The 19,009-nt window shown below is 38.9% G+C and overlaps 1 protein-coding gene across 2 annotated transcripts in view; it reads left to right on the top strand.

Moving 5' to 3' along the window:
• The window catches only part of CERS6 (ceramide synthase 6), a 325,203-nt gene that overhangs the window by 233,448 nt on the left and 72,746 nt on the right, over positions 1–19,009 (top strand). For both annotated transcript variants that reach the window (XM_019458546.2, XM_019458536.2), the window contains exons 5-6: positions 12,491–12,541; positions 16,385–16,477. In XM_019458546.2, the coding sequence (XP_019314091.1) occupies positions 12,491–12,541; positions 16,385–16,477 (144 nt within the window). The remainder of the gene's footprint in view (positions 1–12,490; positions 12,542–16,384; positions 16,478–19,009) is intronic.

Here is a 19,009-nt window from a genome sequence, read left to right as displayed (position 1 = left end):
ACGTTTCATCTTCTCAGTTGCAAATGAGCAGGAGGCTTTTAAGATTTTTGTTTTAATCCTCTGGAGAATAATGCAAGCAAAGGAATGATTAGGAAAAATGATGTTGGAAATATGACATGATTCCTAAAGGATAAGGAAGACCATACTCTTCCTTCCATCTCCTGACTATCTACTGCTTATCTCTCTGACTTCAACTACTCTGGTACCTCCTAGTGGAAGTGTCTTCTCCCACCTCACCCTCTGAGACTGGACTAGATGTCTTCTTTAAAAAAAAAATCATTTGGGGCGCCTGGGTGGCGCAGTCGGTTAAGCGTCCGACTTCAGCCAGGTCACGATCTCGCGGTCCGTGAGTTCGAGCCCCGCGTCAGGCTCTGGGCTGATGGCTCGGAGCCTGGAGCCTGTTTCCGATTCTGTGTCTCCCTCTCTCTCTGCCCCTCCCCCGTTCATGCTCTGTCTCTCTCTGTCCCAAAAATAAATAAAAAACGTTGAAAAAAAAAATTAAAAAAATAAAAATAAAAAAAAATAAATAAAAAAAAATCATTTATTTATTTTTATTTATTTTTGAGAGGGAGAGAGAGGGAACGAATGGGGGAGGGGCAGAGAGAGGGGGTCAGAGGATCCGAAGCAGGCTCTATATTGACACCTGAGAGCCCAACACAGGGCTTGAACTCAGGAACTGTGAGTCTTTTTATGTGCTACTCCTCTGCATCTTGTGTTTACCCCTGCTGTAGCCTGTCATAATTATTTTGTTTATCCAGGAGATGGTAATTTCCTTGAGAATGGAGAACTTGTCTTCATGCCTAGCAGAATGCCTGATTCATGGCAACCACTCATTAAATACTTAAAAGAGTAAGTGAGTGAGGAGGGCGCAATAATATTAGCACAAAGATATTAGGCCAGAGGCAAATTGGTTTAGAAGTGGTAAGGAAGAGGTTGATGGGGATCTTCAGACTGGGAGTAGGTGGGTAAGTAGCAAAGTGATTGATCATCACGGTAATGAATGCAATGTTTATTCTATATTATTTGCTCTTCTCATTATTTTCCTCATTCTACTTTCTCTTATTTGAGAATTTATAATTAAATTATTAATAATTTGTTTATACTCAAAATATCACTGTCACATGTAAATACTCTGAAGGCAGTTATTTCATATACTAGGTCTTAGTTTCAAGTTAATTGGAATTACTGAATGATTTGAGAATGGTAATATTATTTCTATGCTACTATTATTTGTAAATATAGAGCAAAAAGTGTGCGTGTTTTTTTTTTGTTTGTTTTCTTAATGAGACCTATTAAAAGTACATGGACTTGAGTGGCTCCTGGGTGGCTCAGTCAGTTAAGCATCCTACTCTTGATTTCAGTTCAGGTCATGATCTTGTGGTTCCTGAGTTCGAGTCCCACGTCAGGCTCTGCACTGACAGTGTGGAACCTGCTTCAGAGTCTCTCTCCCTGTCTTCCTCTTTTTCTCTCTCTCTCTCTCTTAAAATAGATAAATAAACTTTAAAAAAAAGAAGGAAATGGACTTGGTTACTTTTCATTATTCGAATAAGACCTGTTCATTGCAGAAAAATTATAGCTACAATTATGTAACTTAATACTGATATACAAACATTAAAAACAAAAGTAAAAATTATCTGAGATAATCATTTCTCAGAGGTAATCAGTAAGTAATTTTGGTAAATATCCTGCCAGACGTATTGTATGTATATATGTGTGTGTTTGTGTCTCTGTCTAAATATATATCTACTTAAAGCATAAGGTATACTATATATTCTGCTCGTAATCTAATTTTAACTTCAAATATGAATGCCTCTTACATTCCCTTAGCCCACCTGATATAGCACAGCTGTGGTACACAGTTCCATCCCCCCCATTACAGTGTTCCTTGCAAGCTGTGCCTTATTTTCTCTGCTTTCTCCAAACCTGCAAAGGTCTTTTAGACACAGGCAGCTACAACCTAGAAATATGAGGGAATTAATACTGAAAGCTCAAGCAGTGGGGCATGAGAGTTGGTGGATACATGTCCCAGTCCCCAGCCCCCTCAGTTGGGACAGTTAAGAGATATGTGCTACGTACATTGTGCTGACATTTCCCAGTGGAACTGAGATGCAGTTGACTGTAGCTGTAAGTTATATGCTTGAACGCCATATTGGGTGTTTTCTCTCATCTATCTCACCTTCTCTATTTGCCCAGTTCTGTTTTCTGAGATAACCTTTTAGACAGCCCCCACCCACATCCTCATCTTGCTCTGTTCCCACACAATCCCTACCAAGACCATACCAGCCTCGTATTATTGGACTATTGGGTTTATTTCAATTTCACATTTCTAGAAAAAAGAATTATAATGGAAATCCGTGTACAAGTGCCTTTAATATGGATCTAACTATTTTTTTCAATAAAAGCTGAGTCAAAGAATATGCTGATTTTAAAGACCAAATTACTTTTTAGGAAAGTTATTCCTATTTTTAAAGTGTTAGTTTCCTTATATACTGCTGACTCCTGGGAGTTAACTTCTTTAAATATTGTTCAGACTTCAGTAAAAATATTCTGTCTGTTTCTGGCCTGTAATTTTTATACATGTTTTTGGTCACATATTTTTGTTTAATATGTTGCCTGTTTATATATTCTCCTTAATTTTCCCATTAATTATTTAAATACTTTAATCAATTTTTATGGGTTCTTTATATGTTAAGATACTAATTCTTTGCTGTATGTTATAAATTGTTTCTCTGAGTTATCTTTTGACTGATTTTGTGCTTCTTGGTAGCTACTCTCATTGGCCGCATTCCCAAACTGTACACTGGCCTGAGCATCTCTCTACCACTCTGTGGACATTTCCGTCTAGATCTTTCCACCTCATTTTCTTTCATTCTTCCTTCATCTGGATTTCCTTCTTGATTTCTTTCCCTTACCTGGAATTAATCAGTCCATTCTGCTTTGCAGTGATTCTCACTGGGTGTAGGGGAGAGATCCATAACCAAATCCATGGGATAGATGGCCTTTTTTAAGCTTCCTATTCCCCACTCTTGAGAAGTACAGCCATAGTTACTGTAGGATGTGTGTGGAGTCTCTCAGCTGACAAGAGGCAGAAAAAGTTGAGAACTACTGGCTGGAAGAATTTAGAAGGCATGGAAATGCTACCAGTGTTGCTCTTCTCTTTGTTTCTATGATTAAACCCTCACGGAGATCCTATGACCTCAGGTCTCGTCTCCAAGGAAATCCTTCTGTTTATGTATGCCCGGCAGATCTGCAAATTACTTTCTAAATTGATTGCTGAATGTGCTGAAGACACATGGTTGACCAGGTCTTGAACACCAGCATCTTTTTTTAAAGCCGATCAATATAAAAGGCTGCTATCTTTATATAATGACATGAGGTCAATTCCAAATTACATTTGCACATCACAAGAGCTTTCAAAGCTAATGCAGATGCGAGGGGCCTTTATGAAGGGGTCACCACTCTGCTTTGCAAATTTATAGCCACATATATACTGACCCAGGAAAGGAGGAAAGAGTTCATCTTGCATTCTGGGGAGCACCCTTCCTAGACTGTTCACCACTGACCAGCAGCACCTTCAGGCTGAGAGACTTCTGGCTTCATTCTTTTCATTTCAAACAGATTTATTTATCAGCGTTTATACTCACAGAGTAGGAAATATTTCTTTGTACTCTGAGTTATTTTACAATGTGTATTAAGTTAAAACTGTAGCTTATCATTTTGAATAGATTTGATTTTATATTCACTTAAATCATACAATTGTTCAAAAAAGATTTATAATATTTTATAATCACATTATTAATATAGATATTAATATCAAAGCTACACATAAAAGGAAAAATAAGCAAAGATTTTAAGAGATGATCACAGTTGCTATGACTGAACTCTAGAATTAGATCTCAGCCTCCCCAAATCAAAGTCCAAAGATAACAATTGGATAATGTAATTCTTATTTGGTAAGAGGAAATATGCTAAGCATTCACAGAGAGGAAGAATTTTTTCCCCTTGGACTAAATTTTAAAGGAACAATGTCGTGGAACTTTTACATTCAAATTAGGGTGACTTAGTGGTAACCTTTCTCCTATAAATTCATTACAGACATGTAAGCACTTTTCTCATGTTTATTTCTTACAATAAATCCTCAGGATAAGCCAAAGGTATAAGGTTTAAGTGTCACTCAGTTAAAAGTGTTTTCAGGGTAGTTTCAGTATACTTCAGAAACCTAGGATTCTGTTATTTTATTTTTATTTTTTTATTTTTTAATGTTTATTTTGAGAGAGTGAGAGACAGAGTATGAGCTGGAAAGGGGTAGAGAGAGAGGGGGAGACAATCTGAAGCAGGCTCCAGGCTCTGAGCTGTCAGCACAGAGCCTGACATGGGACTTGAACCCATGAACCGTAAGATCGTGACCTGAGCTGAAGTCGGAAGCTTAACTGGCTGAGCCACCCAGGTGCTCCTAGGTTTCTGGCATTTTAAAACACAATCAAGCCTTTGTGTATCTGATACTTACTATCCGGAGGCCAGCATGTCTCTTAGACTGTATTCCTTGACTGTTAGTTGTCTCAGCTGGACTTTGTGAAAGCCATTTAGGAGTTTGGATGGAAAGAGTGAAAAGATGAAATTTTGCCTCTAAGATGCTGTCTTTGGGTGAAGACCCACACACATGTTTCTCATCTTTGATAAAGCAACAAAACTTCTTTAATACTTTGTGTGATTCATGTTCATTTGTTAGATCAAAATAGTTCTGAATTAAAATAAACTGCTATTCATTCAGCTACAGGTACCTACTGGTTCCTGGGGAAAGTGTGTGTGTGTGTGTGTGTGTGTGTGTGTGTGTGTGTGTGTGTGTGTGTTTATATTTACGTTAACCATTTAACACTTGCCTGGTTAACCAGGTATTCTTTTCTCTGGTCTTTTGCTTCAAATTCCAGTGTTCCTTTAGGCTTATAGTGACATGATAAGCATGAGTGATATGAGGTAGCCTACCTGTCTTGATTTTTTTTTTAGATTTCAGTTATTTTTCAGAGCAGTTTTTTGTTCAGAATAAGACTGAGGAGCAGATCCAGAGATTTCCATCTACCCCTGGCCCCACACATGCATAATCTGTCCCATGATCTCCTCCCACAGCAGTCCATGTATTCTAATTGATCAACCTACACAGACACATCATAATCACCCAAAGTCCATAGTTTACATTAGGGTTCACTCTTAGGGTTGCCTATTCTATGAGCTTGGACAAAGCCTCCTTGATTTTTGAGGATTCATCCATCCTCATGATAGATAGCATGGAAACTGAAAAGTAGATTTGGTGGGGTTTTTTTAAACTATTATTTTCAAGGAATATGTCAAATGGAAATTTAAAACATTTTTTAATGCTTATCTATTTTTGAGAGAGAGAGAGAGAGAGCGCGCGCGCAAGCAGGGGAGGGGCAAAGAGAGGGAGACACAGAATCCAAAGCAGGCTCCAGGCTCTGAGCTGGCATCACAGAGCCAGATGTGGGGCTCAAACTCACAAACGGCGAGATCATGACCTGAGCCGAAGTCGGATGCTTAACTGACTGAGCCCCCCAGGCGCCCCTCAAATGGAACTTAAAAAAATAAATAAAATAAGATCAAACCTATCTTATTCCAGATGGTAAAGTAAAATTATCAGATCTGATCTATTTTTGTTAATTCTGTTCATGATGAAGCTTCTAAAGAACAGCTGATAAGAGACCTGATAAAAGAACATGTTTCCTGACACTTCAAAGGCTTCTCTACTTTTCTCTTTAAAACAAACAAACAAACAAACAAACAAACCATAGTTATATATAAGTCTTATGCATGTGGTCAAAACGCAAATGTAGACTATAGGATGACTCCCCACAGCACTTCTGACCTCCATCCTGGTGCTGGGGTTAGGTTTGCTCAGGGAAAGAAGAGTCACAGACGTCTCCCGTGGGACACCGTGTTATTGATGGATGCACTTGCCACATAGTTGTGTCTCAAGTGACGTATATGGGAGCAGATGTGTGTAATATAATGAAAAATCCCATTATACAGACAGTATGGTTTAGACTGAGAGTGTTAGAAGTCATTTCTTATCCACAACATTATGGTCTACCTGAGTTTTATTCAGATGTTTTGTAAGTCTTCTTAAACTGAAATCAGTTGATGTGGAGTTTAATAGCTATGAAGCATGTTTATTAAAAATTGTCTTAAGATGCTGTGTTAACTCTGGCTGTCATAACAGAATACCACAGATTGGGTAACTTCAATAATAGATATTGATTTCCAATGCTTCTGGAGGCTGGAAGTTCCAGATTGAGGCCTGGCAGGGTTAGGTTTCTGGTGAGGGCTCTCTTTCTGACTTGCCTGTCTTCCCAATGGCCATCTTCTCACTGCTATCATCACATAGCCTTTCTTCTGAGCATGTGGGGAGAGAGAGAGAGAGAGAGAAGAGGAGGAGGAGAAAGAGTGAGATCTCACTTCATCTTATAAGGCTTCCACTCCTTTCAGTATAGGATTATGATCTTATCCTCATGATCTCATTCAACCTTAATTACCTCTTAAAGGCCCTATCTCCAGATACAGTCACCTTGGATATTTAGGGCTTCGACATATGAATTTGGGCGGGGTGGGGGGGGGAGGTGGCGGGAACACAGTTCAGTTCATAGCAGATTCCAAAACAAAAAATTGACATAATTTCTGTTGGGGATAAAAAAAAAGGCAGGAAGTATGCCTGAGGAATCTTGTCAGTGATTGATAAACACGGAGCTCTTTTTGAAAAATGAGAGGCCCGATTACCCATCTTTACATATGGGTTCTTTTGTTGATTAAGCAGGATTTGAAGGTCTTCTCTAACCCTGAAATTCAGTTTTGTAATGTAAAAACTCATTTTTGGTAATCAATTCCAAATGCCCTTAGTGTTTCTCTTTCTTTACCCGTTCTTTGTACCCAAGATACCAACTGCAAGGAAGGTAAAGTGGAAGAATCTAGCTGGCCTGGGTTTGAATCTAAGTTTTTCTACTCATCAGCTGTGTAGTCTTCAATTAATTATGGTACCTTTTTGAGCTTGCTTATTTGTCTATAAAATAATTAAAGAGACTTGCCTTGATGCATATATTAGTGAGAAGACAGGCTATGCTAGTATATGTATGTATGTGTGTGTATATATTTTTTAAAGACAACCCAGTAGCTTAGATATGAGAAAAATGATAGAAATGTGTTCATCTCCCACATACAATCCAGAGGTAAGCAGACTGGGGCTGGTAGGAGACCTCTAACATCAACCTCAACAGAAACAGATTTCAAGGTCCCAGGTGACCGCTCCAATTTTCATGTTCTCCCTCCAATAGGAGTGGAGAAAGGGTGAGAGGAACACATTCCCTTGAACTTTTAGGGGCACCATCCTGAAGTGGCACATGTAAATTCTGGTCATATCCCTCCCACCAGAGCTTAGATATGTGGTTATATCCAAGAGGGAGGTTGGTTGAGAAGTAATGTCTCTAGCTAAATTTTGTTTCACTGGCAATTTCTGCCTCAAAGGGTTATTATAAACATTAGGAATAATCCATTAATTCATTCATCAAACATTAAATTGTGGAATATTGGAACAAAGGACTTAGCAGGGTGCCTTGCACATGGTAAATACCAGGAAGATGGTGTCACCTTCTTTCAAATGTGGTCCAAGGCCCATTAGCATCTGCACTGCCTGGAAGCTTGTTAAAAATGTAGAATCTTAGCCCCAGGCCAGACCTACTGAATCAGAACCTGCATTAACAGTTTGAAAAGCTCCATGCCAGCATGTTGTCTCTTAGGATATCCTGCTGGCTGTGTTGCTCTGACACTTGCAGTGTTGTTGTGAGAATTAAATAAGATAATATATATAAAGTACTTTGGAATCTGTGAAGTGTTTCATAACATTATTTAAGTGTATGTGTGTGACATGGAAGAATGTGAATCTCAAGGTATTGGAATGACAAGATGGGAAAATCCTTGGGTTTTTAGACTCTCCAGGCTTGACAACATGAGTTGATATCGTGAGGCCATGTGAAAAAGGCTTATCTGTTTCTGGAAAATGTGCTTAAATTGCCATGCACTGTTCTAAGCACAGAACTTATTATTTAGGAAGATGCTAGGCCTATCATTCTAAACCTAGGGTTTTCAGTGTGTTATTTTTAAATTACCAGTGTTCCTGACATCTGAATATTTCAGCTTTTTATGTTTTGAATTATGTTGTTATCCTTTAATTCATGTGATGGAATATACAGATTTTGATATCAAATTAATGTTTAAATGATTCTGAAAAAGACACCTAGAAATGTAGAAAATGGAAAAATTGATAAAAGAAAATGAATTTTAAAGAAAAGATAGCTTCATGGTATCAATTCACATAGAAGGAATTACACCTAATATATTAAATTATAAGCAGCTAATTCAGATTCATACACTAGTGTTGAACTATAAAAAATTGGGAAAATCGCCTGCTCATGGACTTTAGTTTTCTAATCTGTAATTGAGAAAGATGACATTTGTGTTTGTTTTACCAGCCCCATAGGGTTGAGGAAGCCCATAAAATCTGAGATCCTAGAAAAATGTGGTATGCATACAGAAGGTGATACTCGTATCTAGTGTTGTCAAAGGGAGAGGTATAGGTGAACATGCATCAATGTGAAAGAACTTATTATTAAAATGCTTGGGGGGCGCCTGGTGGGGGGGGGGGGTGGCTCAGTCTGGTAAACGTCCAGCTTCAGCTCAGGTTATGATCTCATGGTTCATGAGTTTGAGCCCCACGTAGGGCTTTGTGCTGACAGCTCAGAGCCTGGAGCCTGCTTTGGATTCTGTGTCTCCCTCTCTCTCTGCCCCTCCCCAGCTTGCACTCTGTCTCTCTCTCTCTCTCTCTCTCTCAAAAATAAATAAACATTAAAAAAATAAAACAGTTAGGGGCGCCTGGGTGGCGCAGTCGGTTAAGCGTCCGACTTCAGCCAGGTCACGATCTTGCGGTCCGTGAGTTCGAGCCCCGCGTCAGGCTCTGGGCTGATGGCTCGGAGCCTGGAGCCTGTTTCCGATTCTGTGTCTCCCTCTCTCTCTGCCCCTCCCCCGTTCATGCTCTGTCTCTCTCTGTCCCAAAAATAAATAAAAAACATTGAAAAAAAAAATTTAAAAAAAATAAAAAATAAAAAAATAAAACAGTTAAAATGCTTGGAAAATAAGCTTGCAGGCTGAGTTAGGGCCCTGGTAGTTTCATCGGATTCATAGTATGCAGGCCTATTGCTCCTGTTTCACCTGGGTGAAGGCCCACTGAGAGACAAAGACTCATCCAGTATATCTGCAGGTCAGTCAAGTTTTGGCACATAATGGAAACAGGTCTAGTTGGTATACATCCGATGCACACAGGGAGAAGTCTGCATGTTAGGAAAAAACCAGACAAGTCAAGAAACTCACAGATGAGGGAAAGCTCTAAAAAATGGCTGTTTCTAGGACACTTTGTTCTCCTGCCTGTGACTGGAAGGAGTGGCCACAGTGGAAGAGATTCCCACTACATCTTTAGAGGCAAGCACGTGCATGCCCTGTTGCCTTGGGACTGATACATTCAGAAAAATGCTACAAGATTTGTCATAGGCCTTGTGTTTAATTCTGTATTCCTTTCATTAGCATTTAGTAAATGAACGTTGCACTGTCAGCTTTGGGTCCAGGTGCTGGGGGGATAAACATACCTTTCCCTCAGGGACTTTCAACTCATTATTGAGATAATATACAGCTTTATCAGAAAAAGGATAATAACCAACATTTGTACTATACTTTAAAATAGATCTTGGTATGTTATGCCCATTTAAAAATTATGTGTGTACATGTGTTTAATTTATTAAAAATAAATCTATATTTATATAGAAATACAGAAATATAGAAAAAAGACCAAAAGTGGGATGTACATGAAATGATAATAGTGATGAAAATACACATTATTTTTCATTACTTTCTGTATTTTCTGTATCTTCCTCGATGGACATGTATTATTTATATAACCATATGACAACCACATATGAAACTTCTGAAGCTTCTAAAATATTTTTATACATGCTGTCTCATTTGATCTTCACAAGCACTCTGTGAGGTAGGTCAGTAATAAACATCAAGGTTATAGATGAGAGAAAATGGAGGAGACGGACAGGCATACAACTCAGACACCAGGATGTTACGTGCAGTGATGTATACAGCCCTGAACAGGTAGTCAATGGCAAGAGCAGATGAAAGGAAGGCAAATTAGTAGTGCTTTAATGAAAGGAGAATGGTTTAGTGCATAGAATGGCTTTTCACTTCAGTCTGGCTCCCTAAATAAAGGCCTGGTTCAGGTTTTTTATTAGACTCAGAGGCAGGGTGCACAGTAGTCACATTTGGGTCTAAGACCAGAGAGTCTGAGTTTGATTTCCAGCTCTGGGACTGCCTAGCTATTTAATCTGGGCAGTTATTTACAGACTCAGGGCCTCACTGTACCTATGTATAAAATGAAACAAATACTACTAGCTACTGTAAGAACAAAATTAGTTCATATGTGAGAACCTTGAAAAGTGTATGGGATGGGGAGCCCTGGGTGGTTCAGTCAGTGAAGCATCCAACTTGATTTTAGCTCAGGTTATGATCTCGTGGTTCATGGGATTGAGGCCTGTGTTGGGTTCTGTGCTGACAGTGTGGAGCCTGCTTAGGATTCTCTCTCTTCCTCTCTCTGCCCCTCTCCCACTCATGCTCCCTCTCTCTCTCTCAAAATTAATGTTAAAAAATATATTGAAAATAAATAAATAAAAAGCTCTTTAAAACAAGTATAATGGGACAGTCTCGAGCTAAATAACTTTTTAATTTGTTAAATAAATAACAGACCACAGAGGAAAAACCCTAAAAAAATAAATGTGTGGATGTAGGGATGACTGAACAAGTATTAGCTGCTGTCTTCATCATCATCATCATCATCATCATCATCATCATTCATGTAGAGCTGATGCGGATGATGATAGGGTGACAGTATCTATGGCTTTCAGGGAGACAAGTACATCATCCTACTGTAGACAGCAGCAACTTTTAATCTTATAGGATCTGGGACGAGGTAAGGAAAGAGGTCAGGTCAGTACAAATATATCTCACATTAATCTTTCAATGACAGTATTATCATTTTGAGATGCATAAACATGGATTGAGTTAAGGATAGATTGTGTTTCTTAAGAAACATACAGATGTAGGGGCGCCTGGGTGGCTCAGTCGGTTAAGTGTCTGACTTCGGCTCAGGTCATGATCTCACGGACCGTGAGTTCGAGCCCCGCGTCAGGCTCTGTGCTGACAGCTCAGAGCCTGGAGCCTGCTTCAGATTCTGTCTCCCTCTCTCTCTGACCCTCCCCCATTCATGCTCTGTCTCTTTCTGTCTCAAAAATAAATAAACATTAAAAATAAATTTAAAAAAAAAGAAACATACAGATGTACATTAAATGTATGTAGATGTATGCCGCAAAATGCTGATAGCTTGGGTTAAGAATGCAAAAGAATTATAAATTTAATACAAAAAATATGGGAAAGTTTGTGCTGGTATTATCGGATTGTTCAGCAGCCTGTGTAAATCTATACCAGTCCCTCCCTGCTTACTATAAATGTTTGGAATATGTGTACACTTAGATGTTCTCTTTGATTTTACAGTGTTGTAAACCAAGTGATTGCTGTCAAATTAAGAATGATTGTTTTGTCTTTAAAAGACCTTGACCATGAACTGGGAGGTGGAGTGTGTTGTGAGGGTTAATTCCCTCAGGCCTGGAATTAGTCTGAGCTGTTCTGCTGAAATAAGTATCCCTGCCGGTTACTTAACCACTGGTCACCAAAGCATGAAACGATTGATTGATAATGTTGCTTTGTAACATTGGTTGGAGGAGTTTCAGGGTAGTTTGCACCAACTGTCAGCATTGTTTATTGATAAGAGTGAGATTGATGATTTGCATCTGGTCTGGGTGAGACTTCTAAAGGGCTCTGCTGTGGAGGCTGGTTGCATAGTAGGAAGGTGGCTATGTAACCAAAATACAAAAAGCACCAGTGGGGATTCCATCCCAGAAATACTACCAGTTGAGTTTAGAAGATTACCCAGAGAGACTGTATAATGGAATATTAACTGCTTTAATATCCTAATCCTAGGGGTACTTAGGTGGCTCAGTCAGTTTAACATCTGACTCCTGATTTTGGCTCAGGTCATGATCTCACGGTTGCAATTCCCTCTCCTTCTCTCTCTGCCCTTTCCCCACTTGCACACGCTCTCCCTCTTTCTCTCTCCCTCTCTCTCTTTCAAAATAAATAAATAAATAAACATTAAAATTTTTTTAAAAAGAAAAAGAACTTAATTCATTTATTTTTTTTTTTAAAGTCCTAATTCTAGTTAAGTTCTTCAGTTCTCATACAGGTCGATTATTGAAATCCCAAAATACTGGGGACAATCTTGTTTCATTTCCAAAACATGTGAAATGTGTTTGTCATTTTGTTTCAGAGCCCGTGGTTGTGGAATACAAGGCACTGTTGGTACAACTACCCCTATCAGGTAAGGAGACATTGCCGACTGGGTCTTCACACACACAGAGTATCTCCCTTAGGTCAGGTTCATGGTTTCAGGCCCCAGCAGGCTGGGCAGCCACTTCACTTTTTAGCCCCTTGCCCTTGCCCCTGCTGCTTGATGCCAGACTTAGCCTAGTTAAGGGAAGCAGTTTGTTTTCTCAGTGAAGTTCAGAATCAGAGCTCAGTTGCTTTAGCAAATGAATAAGCTGGAAGGTGCTTTTGCTGGAGAGTGAGATACAATCGATTCAATAGTTGGGCGATTCTTGCTTCTAACAGCTGATCTTCTAATTACTGTGGAGGGCCTGAAGACCTGACACCAGCAAGGGTCCGTCTGGACAGCAAGTGGGCAAAGTGTGGGGCTGCAGCAAACAAGCAGAGTTCAGGTCACTTTGCGGCTTAAGAGCAGCCTCTAAATATGTAAATCAAACACCATTTCCTTGAGCATAGAAAAATTGGCTTGTATCATTACACTAAACTTAAAACCATCGCCAAAACTGAGATTAAAATTATACCCCAGAAAGGGAGCATTTCAGATCTCTGCTTCCTACATACCTTTGCCTCTGTCCATGAATTCAATAAGATTAGCATGTGTTGTGGTCCTCAGATCAGTTACTATTTGAATATCATAGAGCTGGGTCTTTTCTAGTTTAATTGGAATATGTTATATAAGAGAATCAAATACAACTAGATATTTTGATGATAAAGTGACATACATTCGGATAAGCAACTTGGATTTTTGGCTTTGGTTCTTTGGGCTGTCTTCTTAGAGGCATTTGGTCTTTTTGGTGTGCATAAAGTTAATGGGAAGCAAGCATGCTCTGTAATCGTCTCTGTTACACGCAGTGTTGCAACAGGAGCTAGGGACCAGTGTTGGAAACTTCTTGGGCTAGTTCATGCTAGGGACACATTGAAATAGAATTTGAGTTTGCATTTCCATCTCTTTTATGGGATACATCCATATTAGAAAAGCATGTAAGCAAGCAATATGACATGGTTAGAGAAAGCTGAGCATTCTAGGGCTTTCTGATGGAGACTGAAGTCAACATCAAAACTTACTGTCCACAGTTGTAATTCTCAGGCTCCACTGCTATTTTACTACCTTAAATACTTGGGATATTGTCATTACACCTCTGGTTGTGTCCAGTATTGGTATACTGAGTGGAAAAATCCATATACATCTAGAATTCTATTTATAAAAGTATTCAAAGCCTTCTAGAAACCTTAACTTGAATGTTCATGTGGCAGCTGCTCTAATGCACTGCATTTATGAGGAAAATTCTGTCATATGAACAACATTAGGACAAATGTCACATGAAATGTAATTCCCACGCCTCTTTATAACTATAACATAGTCTGAAATAGCTTTCACATTTATGGCTGGAGCTAAGGAATTGCTTTTTTCTGAGATAATTAGTTGTTGGGGCAGTGGGCCAAAATGTAATTGCAGGCTGTTTCACAGACAAAACTATAGATTTAACATGAAAATTTGAGGGTCTGGTAGATAGATATGTTTAAAAATAAGAAACATTGAAGTGTCTGCCTGACTTAGTACGTGGAGCATGTGACTCTTAACCTTGGGGTTATAAATTTGATTCCCACATTGGGTATAGAGATTACTTTAAAATAAATCTTTAAAAAACAATAAAATAAGAAGTAAAAATAAGAAACATCATCAGTATAGAAGGAAAGATACTGTGTATTTGGAGTTTCAGATCAATATTGTCTTCTGCTAGTAAGACATCATTGCTTATCAATGAATAATTTGGTAATAGCCCCCGAAATTTAGGAACAGTTCATGATTTCTTGAAGGAATAATGGTCATCTTTGATAAACTCCATATTCTCATAAAAAAATCAGCTACTTTTCTTTTTATATGTGTGGGGAAAAAAATAAACAGCATGTAATTATTATGCGTGTAATTAAAGTGCATTGTGGGTAGCTATGCTGAATAATTACAGAGATTACAGTTCAAAGTCAGTCTCAAGTCTTAAGAGCACTTTTTTAAAGATAGGTAGTGCTCATGAAGCATATTTATTATGTTTTTAGCATGTATATTAAGTAAATAATTGAACATATGTTTATATGAAAGAGTAGTGGTCTGCTGCAATTTTATTAAAGGCACACTGCTCCTTGTGTATGAAGATATATGTAATTTATTACATATATGATGGTTCTTATATAATGCATATATTTAAGTCCAAAATAATGGAAAGTGATCTTTAGTTGGGACTAGATAGTTTGTCGTAAAGAGCACAAGTTGGGAATGAGAAGCCCTCGAATAGCAGTCACAGGGCCTCACTAGCTATAAGACCTGTGATTAGCCTTTCAACCTGAACTAACTTGACAGCAATTTCCTGTCAGCTATACTATCTAGAAAATGATGGTACTAATTTTATAGGGTTTTTATGAGAGTCAGAGAAATTAACATGTGGATAGTTTTGTCAATTGCAGAGCACTCCATGAATATGGTAGTTTTGTAATATGATGCTCTCTTAGGAACTCTGGTTTCTAGATGTACTCTCACCTGTCTTCCTAGCCCGCCGTGGTTTTTCCCAGGTGGTGGTGCAGGGAAGCTCATTAAAACTGAAGTTTAACCTTGGCTCCCAGGGTCCTGAAGCCAGTGCCCTATTTTCTAGACTTCATTGCTGCCATATGTCTGACCTGAATACCCATCCCTTATTGCTAATGCCTGCAGATTTTAAAAGGACAATTCAGTGGAAAATATATTCTCTCCAGTATGGTGCTGAGTTTGATAAACACACTGATGGTCATTGTTACTCAGAGCTTGGGATTGCTGGTGGGATAATATCCTGTCCCCTCATGTGTTTTGTTGCCAGAGATCAGTGGGAGGGACAACTGTTTTCTTTGATACCAGTGCATAAAGCTGGTAGGGTTGGTAGTTAAGAGAGTGCCAGCTTCTCATGAAAGTACTTTGTTACGCTGCTATTGGTTCCCAGAGCATTAAAGTTTCAATTGCAGTTACTGTATATACTATTACATTGTGGGCAGCACGGATAGAATGCATTTCAAAGGTCTCTCATTCATTCTGGTAAAGTAAGACATTTCATTATAGCTTAGTAAACAAAATAAATGTTCTTGACTTCTACTGGCTCTCTGAGCCTCTCCCCATTCTTGGACCCCTGAAGCAGATAGAACAGGTATCACCCCCCATTTTACAAAAGGTATACTAAGGCCCACTGAGCTATGGAGCTGAGACTTGATCTCAGATTTCCTGGCTGAGGGCCTAGCCTGGTATTTCTTGGCAGCTTCCTTGTCCCTCTGCCTTTTAATAAATATTTTTGAATTATCTTTTCTGATATTTGCAATGTACAGAACATTCCTTAATAACAAGAAAGCTCTGATTAATACAGAACTCGAAACTCTGCCTTCATGACCCATCTATCACCCTATCTAGCACCCATTCTATCACCTACCTCCCTTGCCCCTATACTATGGAATCTCATGGTACTTTCCAGGGTTACTCTTTTTCTGTATGTATTAAAAGGCTTTTTTTCAGGTTGCCTAAGAAATCTTAACAGATCCTTCTATCAAGGAACCATAAATGCTGTTGTTAAAGTAAATAGTGAATTGGGTACCAAATGTTCATACTCATTGACACTTTTTTGGTTGGAGATGCAACAAACTTAATGCCATTAAGCTGTGTATTAGAGACATACTTCAAAGCCCTCTTACCCATAGAGAGAATGGGGCTGGAATCTGTGGAGGCATAAGACCATGTCACTTTTCAGCACTGAACTTGAGATGTTTGGGACACAATTTGGTTTCCTATTAACTATTAATCTTTCTTTTTTTTTTCTTTAATCCCCAGCCACTCACAACTGACCTTCACTACTATTATATCCTGGAGCTGTCGTATTATTGGTCTTTAATGTTTTCCCAGTTCACTGATATCAAAAGAAAGGTAAGAGTGGTAATGTTGTAAAGTGCTTGCAGATATGTGTCCTTAATGGCCCTTGGCAGATGGGAGTAGCGTCTGAAAGGCACTCACGTCTGTTCTCTGGCAGCACCAGCCCTGCATTATTCCAGAAAGTTTATTTTCATTTCTGGTGTTTTGTATTTTATTTGCATTGTCTCTTCCCTCTTTCCTCCAAATCTAGTGTTCTTTTCTCTGTGAAAAAATGTATCAATGAATCCTGACAGCAGTAATTTTTTTTCTCAGTCTGATTCACAAGGCCCTCTATTCTTCAAATTAAATAAAGAAGAAAAATTGTATTTGTAGCCCCTGTGAGAGAGTAAATTCTCAGTGCTCCAGCCACACGAATGAATTTTTCCTGAATTAAAGTTACCTAACATCAGAACACATCATGAAAATACAACATTCCTAAATGAACTATGATTAGCCTCCACCTCTCCCTTCCCCTGGAGTAGCTTTTGCTGAGGGTGCATGCTCTTGACCTTTTAAGTGTTAAACCTACCCATTCCAGCTCTCATCCTACCAGCTTCTGGAAAGAATAGGCACTTCTGGCTATTTACCGCTTATAATTTTTCCATCATACCATTTTCTCCAGATTCCCATATTTGGATCATGCCTTCAAAATCGTCTTTGCTGGCGTCCAGCCCAGGGCCTCACGTGCCACATATTTGCATGCACCAGGGTCTAGTCCTGGATTATAGGGCATCATTTCCTGGTATGATCAAGCTTATAACCTTCAGCACTACTAGCCATAACTTATGTACCAGGAACTCCAAGATGTCTCTCTTCAGCCCTGGGTTCTCTCCAGGTCCATACTTCCACAAATCTAGGCATAAATAATAGTATTATGTCCTTTTTGTTTATTATTTAATCTTCCCATCAACTCCAAGATTCAGTTGGATCATTTATTAGTTACCTTATTTTATAAATGAGGAAACTGAACTTTACGTGCAACGTATTTCCAGCTGAAGACATGATCATCCCCTAGCCTTGTTCGTCTAGTAGTGCTTATAACCAACAGTTCTGTAAGCTAATGGTTTTCCTTGGCTCTCCTCTTTGTTTTGCCGCATACCTGAACCCTTAACGTCACTGACACATTTAGTTTGAGTTGTCTCTACTTTTGCTTAATCTATTGCAGTAGCCTTTTAAATGGTCCTCCTATCTAAGTAGTCATTCTTGTCTACCTGCCACCCAAGAGTTGTGTTTCTAAAACCTTTCAAGACAAAGCCAGACTACTTGGAGCAATACGCAGGTTCTCAACATGATTCAAACCCACCTCTCCAGTGTTAGTACCCGTCCCTCTTCCCCCCCTTCTGAAACACACATATGTCCTATCTATGAATGTCTTTTCATCATTGTTCAGACATAATTTTTTTCATGCACCTTTTTTTTTTTTAAAGAAGACCTTGCCTTGGCTAGTATATACCCTATTTCCCTCCTCCCAAACCTGACCAAGTCCAAAAATAATATCTTCTTTGAAGGCTAATTCAATTCCCCCAAGGTTTTTTATCATTCCATCCTCTGTGTTTAGTTGCCCAATGTGTACATAGTTAATTTTTTTAACTGTGTAGGGGCCTACCTTCCCTAGACTTGGAGAATAGAAGAGCAAGATATGTTCATCTTTATATCATGCCCAATGTGTACATAGTTAATTTTTTTAACTGTGTGGGGGCCTACCTTCCCTAGACTTGGAGAATAGAAGAGCAAGATATGTTCATCTTTATATCATGCCCAATGTGTACATAGTTAATTTTTTTAACTGTGTGGGGGCCTACCTTCCCTAGACTTGGAGAATAGAAGAGCAAGATATGTTCATCTTTATATCATGGCTGTCAATGCACCTGCTTATGATGGGGATCAGTAAGTGTAGGGTGAATGAATAAATGGACTCATCAGAATGTCTTCTGATTTACCAATGGATATCTTCCAAACTCTTTTGCAAACAGAACTATGCATTGTCAAGGAGCACAATACTTGTAATACTGTAAATTCCTTGGTTAGATCAGTCATCTGCTAAATTGCAGAGTGGTATCCAAGTGGCTACAGAAGAACATTGAAGAGTCTTTGGCTCTAGTACTTGCATCCCCTTTCCCCAGGTGCATGCCTTCCACTTTCCTACAGCAGAGGCTTTCTTGGCTGGCAAAAAGCTGTCTTTCCTTACCTGTGTAGGTACACAGCCTTAATGTGATGTGAGTTCTTTGAATCTCACAAGAGGTGGATGGTCCCTGTAAGGACTAGGGCTTGGGAAAGCAGAGAACTCATTGGCAACAAAAATTTGTGGTTCCTTACTCATGGCATCACTCTGGTCAGTTTCTGGAAATGTTTAAAGATCCTTCAGTGATGGTATGCCAGTTAGATTAAATTTTGTCTGTCTTACACGAGGGGTCTTCTTCATTCATGTATATAGTACTTGAAGACTGATTGTCTATGTGCTAGGCATTATGCTAGGCTTATTGTGCATTTTACTTATTTATTTTTTAAACCTTTAATTGTGATAAAAATCAAAACATAAAAGTTTAC

This window comes from Panthera pardus, unplaced genomic scaffold (genome assembly GCF_024362965.1).
Source record: "Panthera pardus isolate Hobbes unplaced genomic scaffold, ASM2436296v1 HiC_scaffold_10, whole genome shotgun sequence".
In the NCBI taxonomy this organism is placed as follows: Eukaryota; Metazoa; Chordata; class Mammalia; order Carnivora; family Felidae; genus Panthera; species Panthera pardus.
The sequence above is the reverse complement of the archived record's forward strand: the minus strand, read 5'-3'. Positions and strand labels throughout refer to the sequence as shown.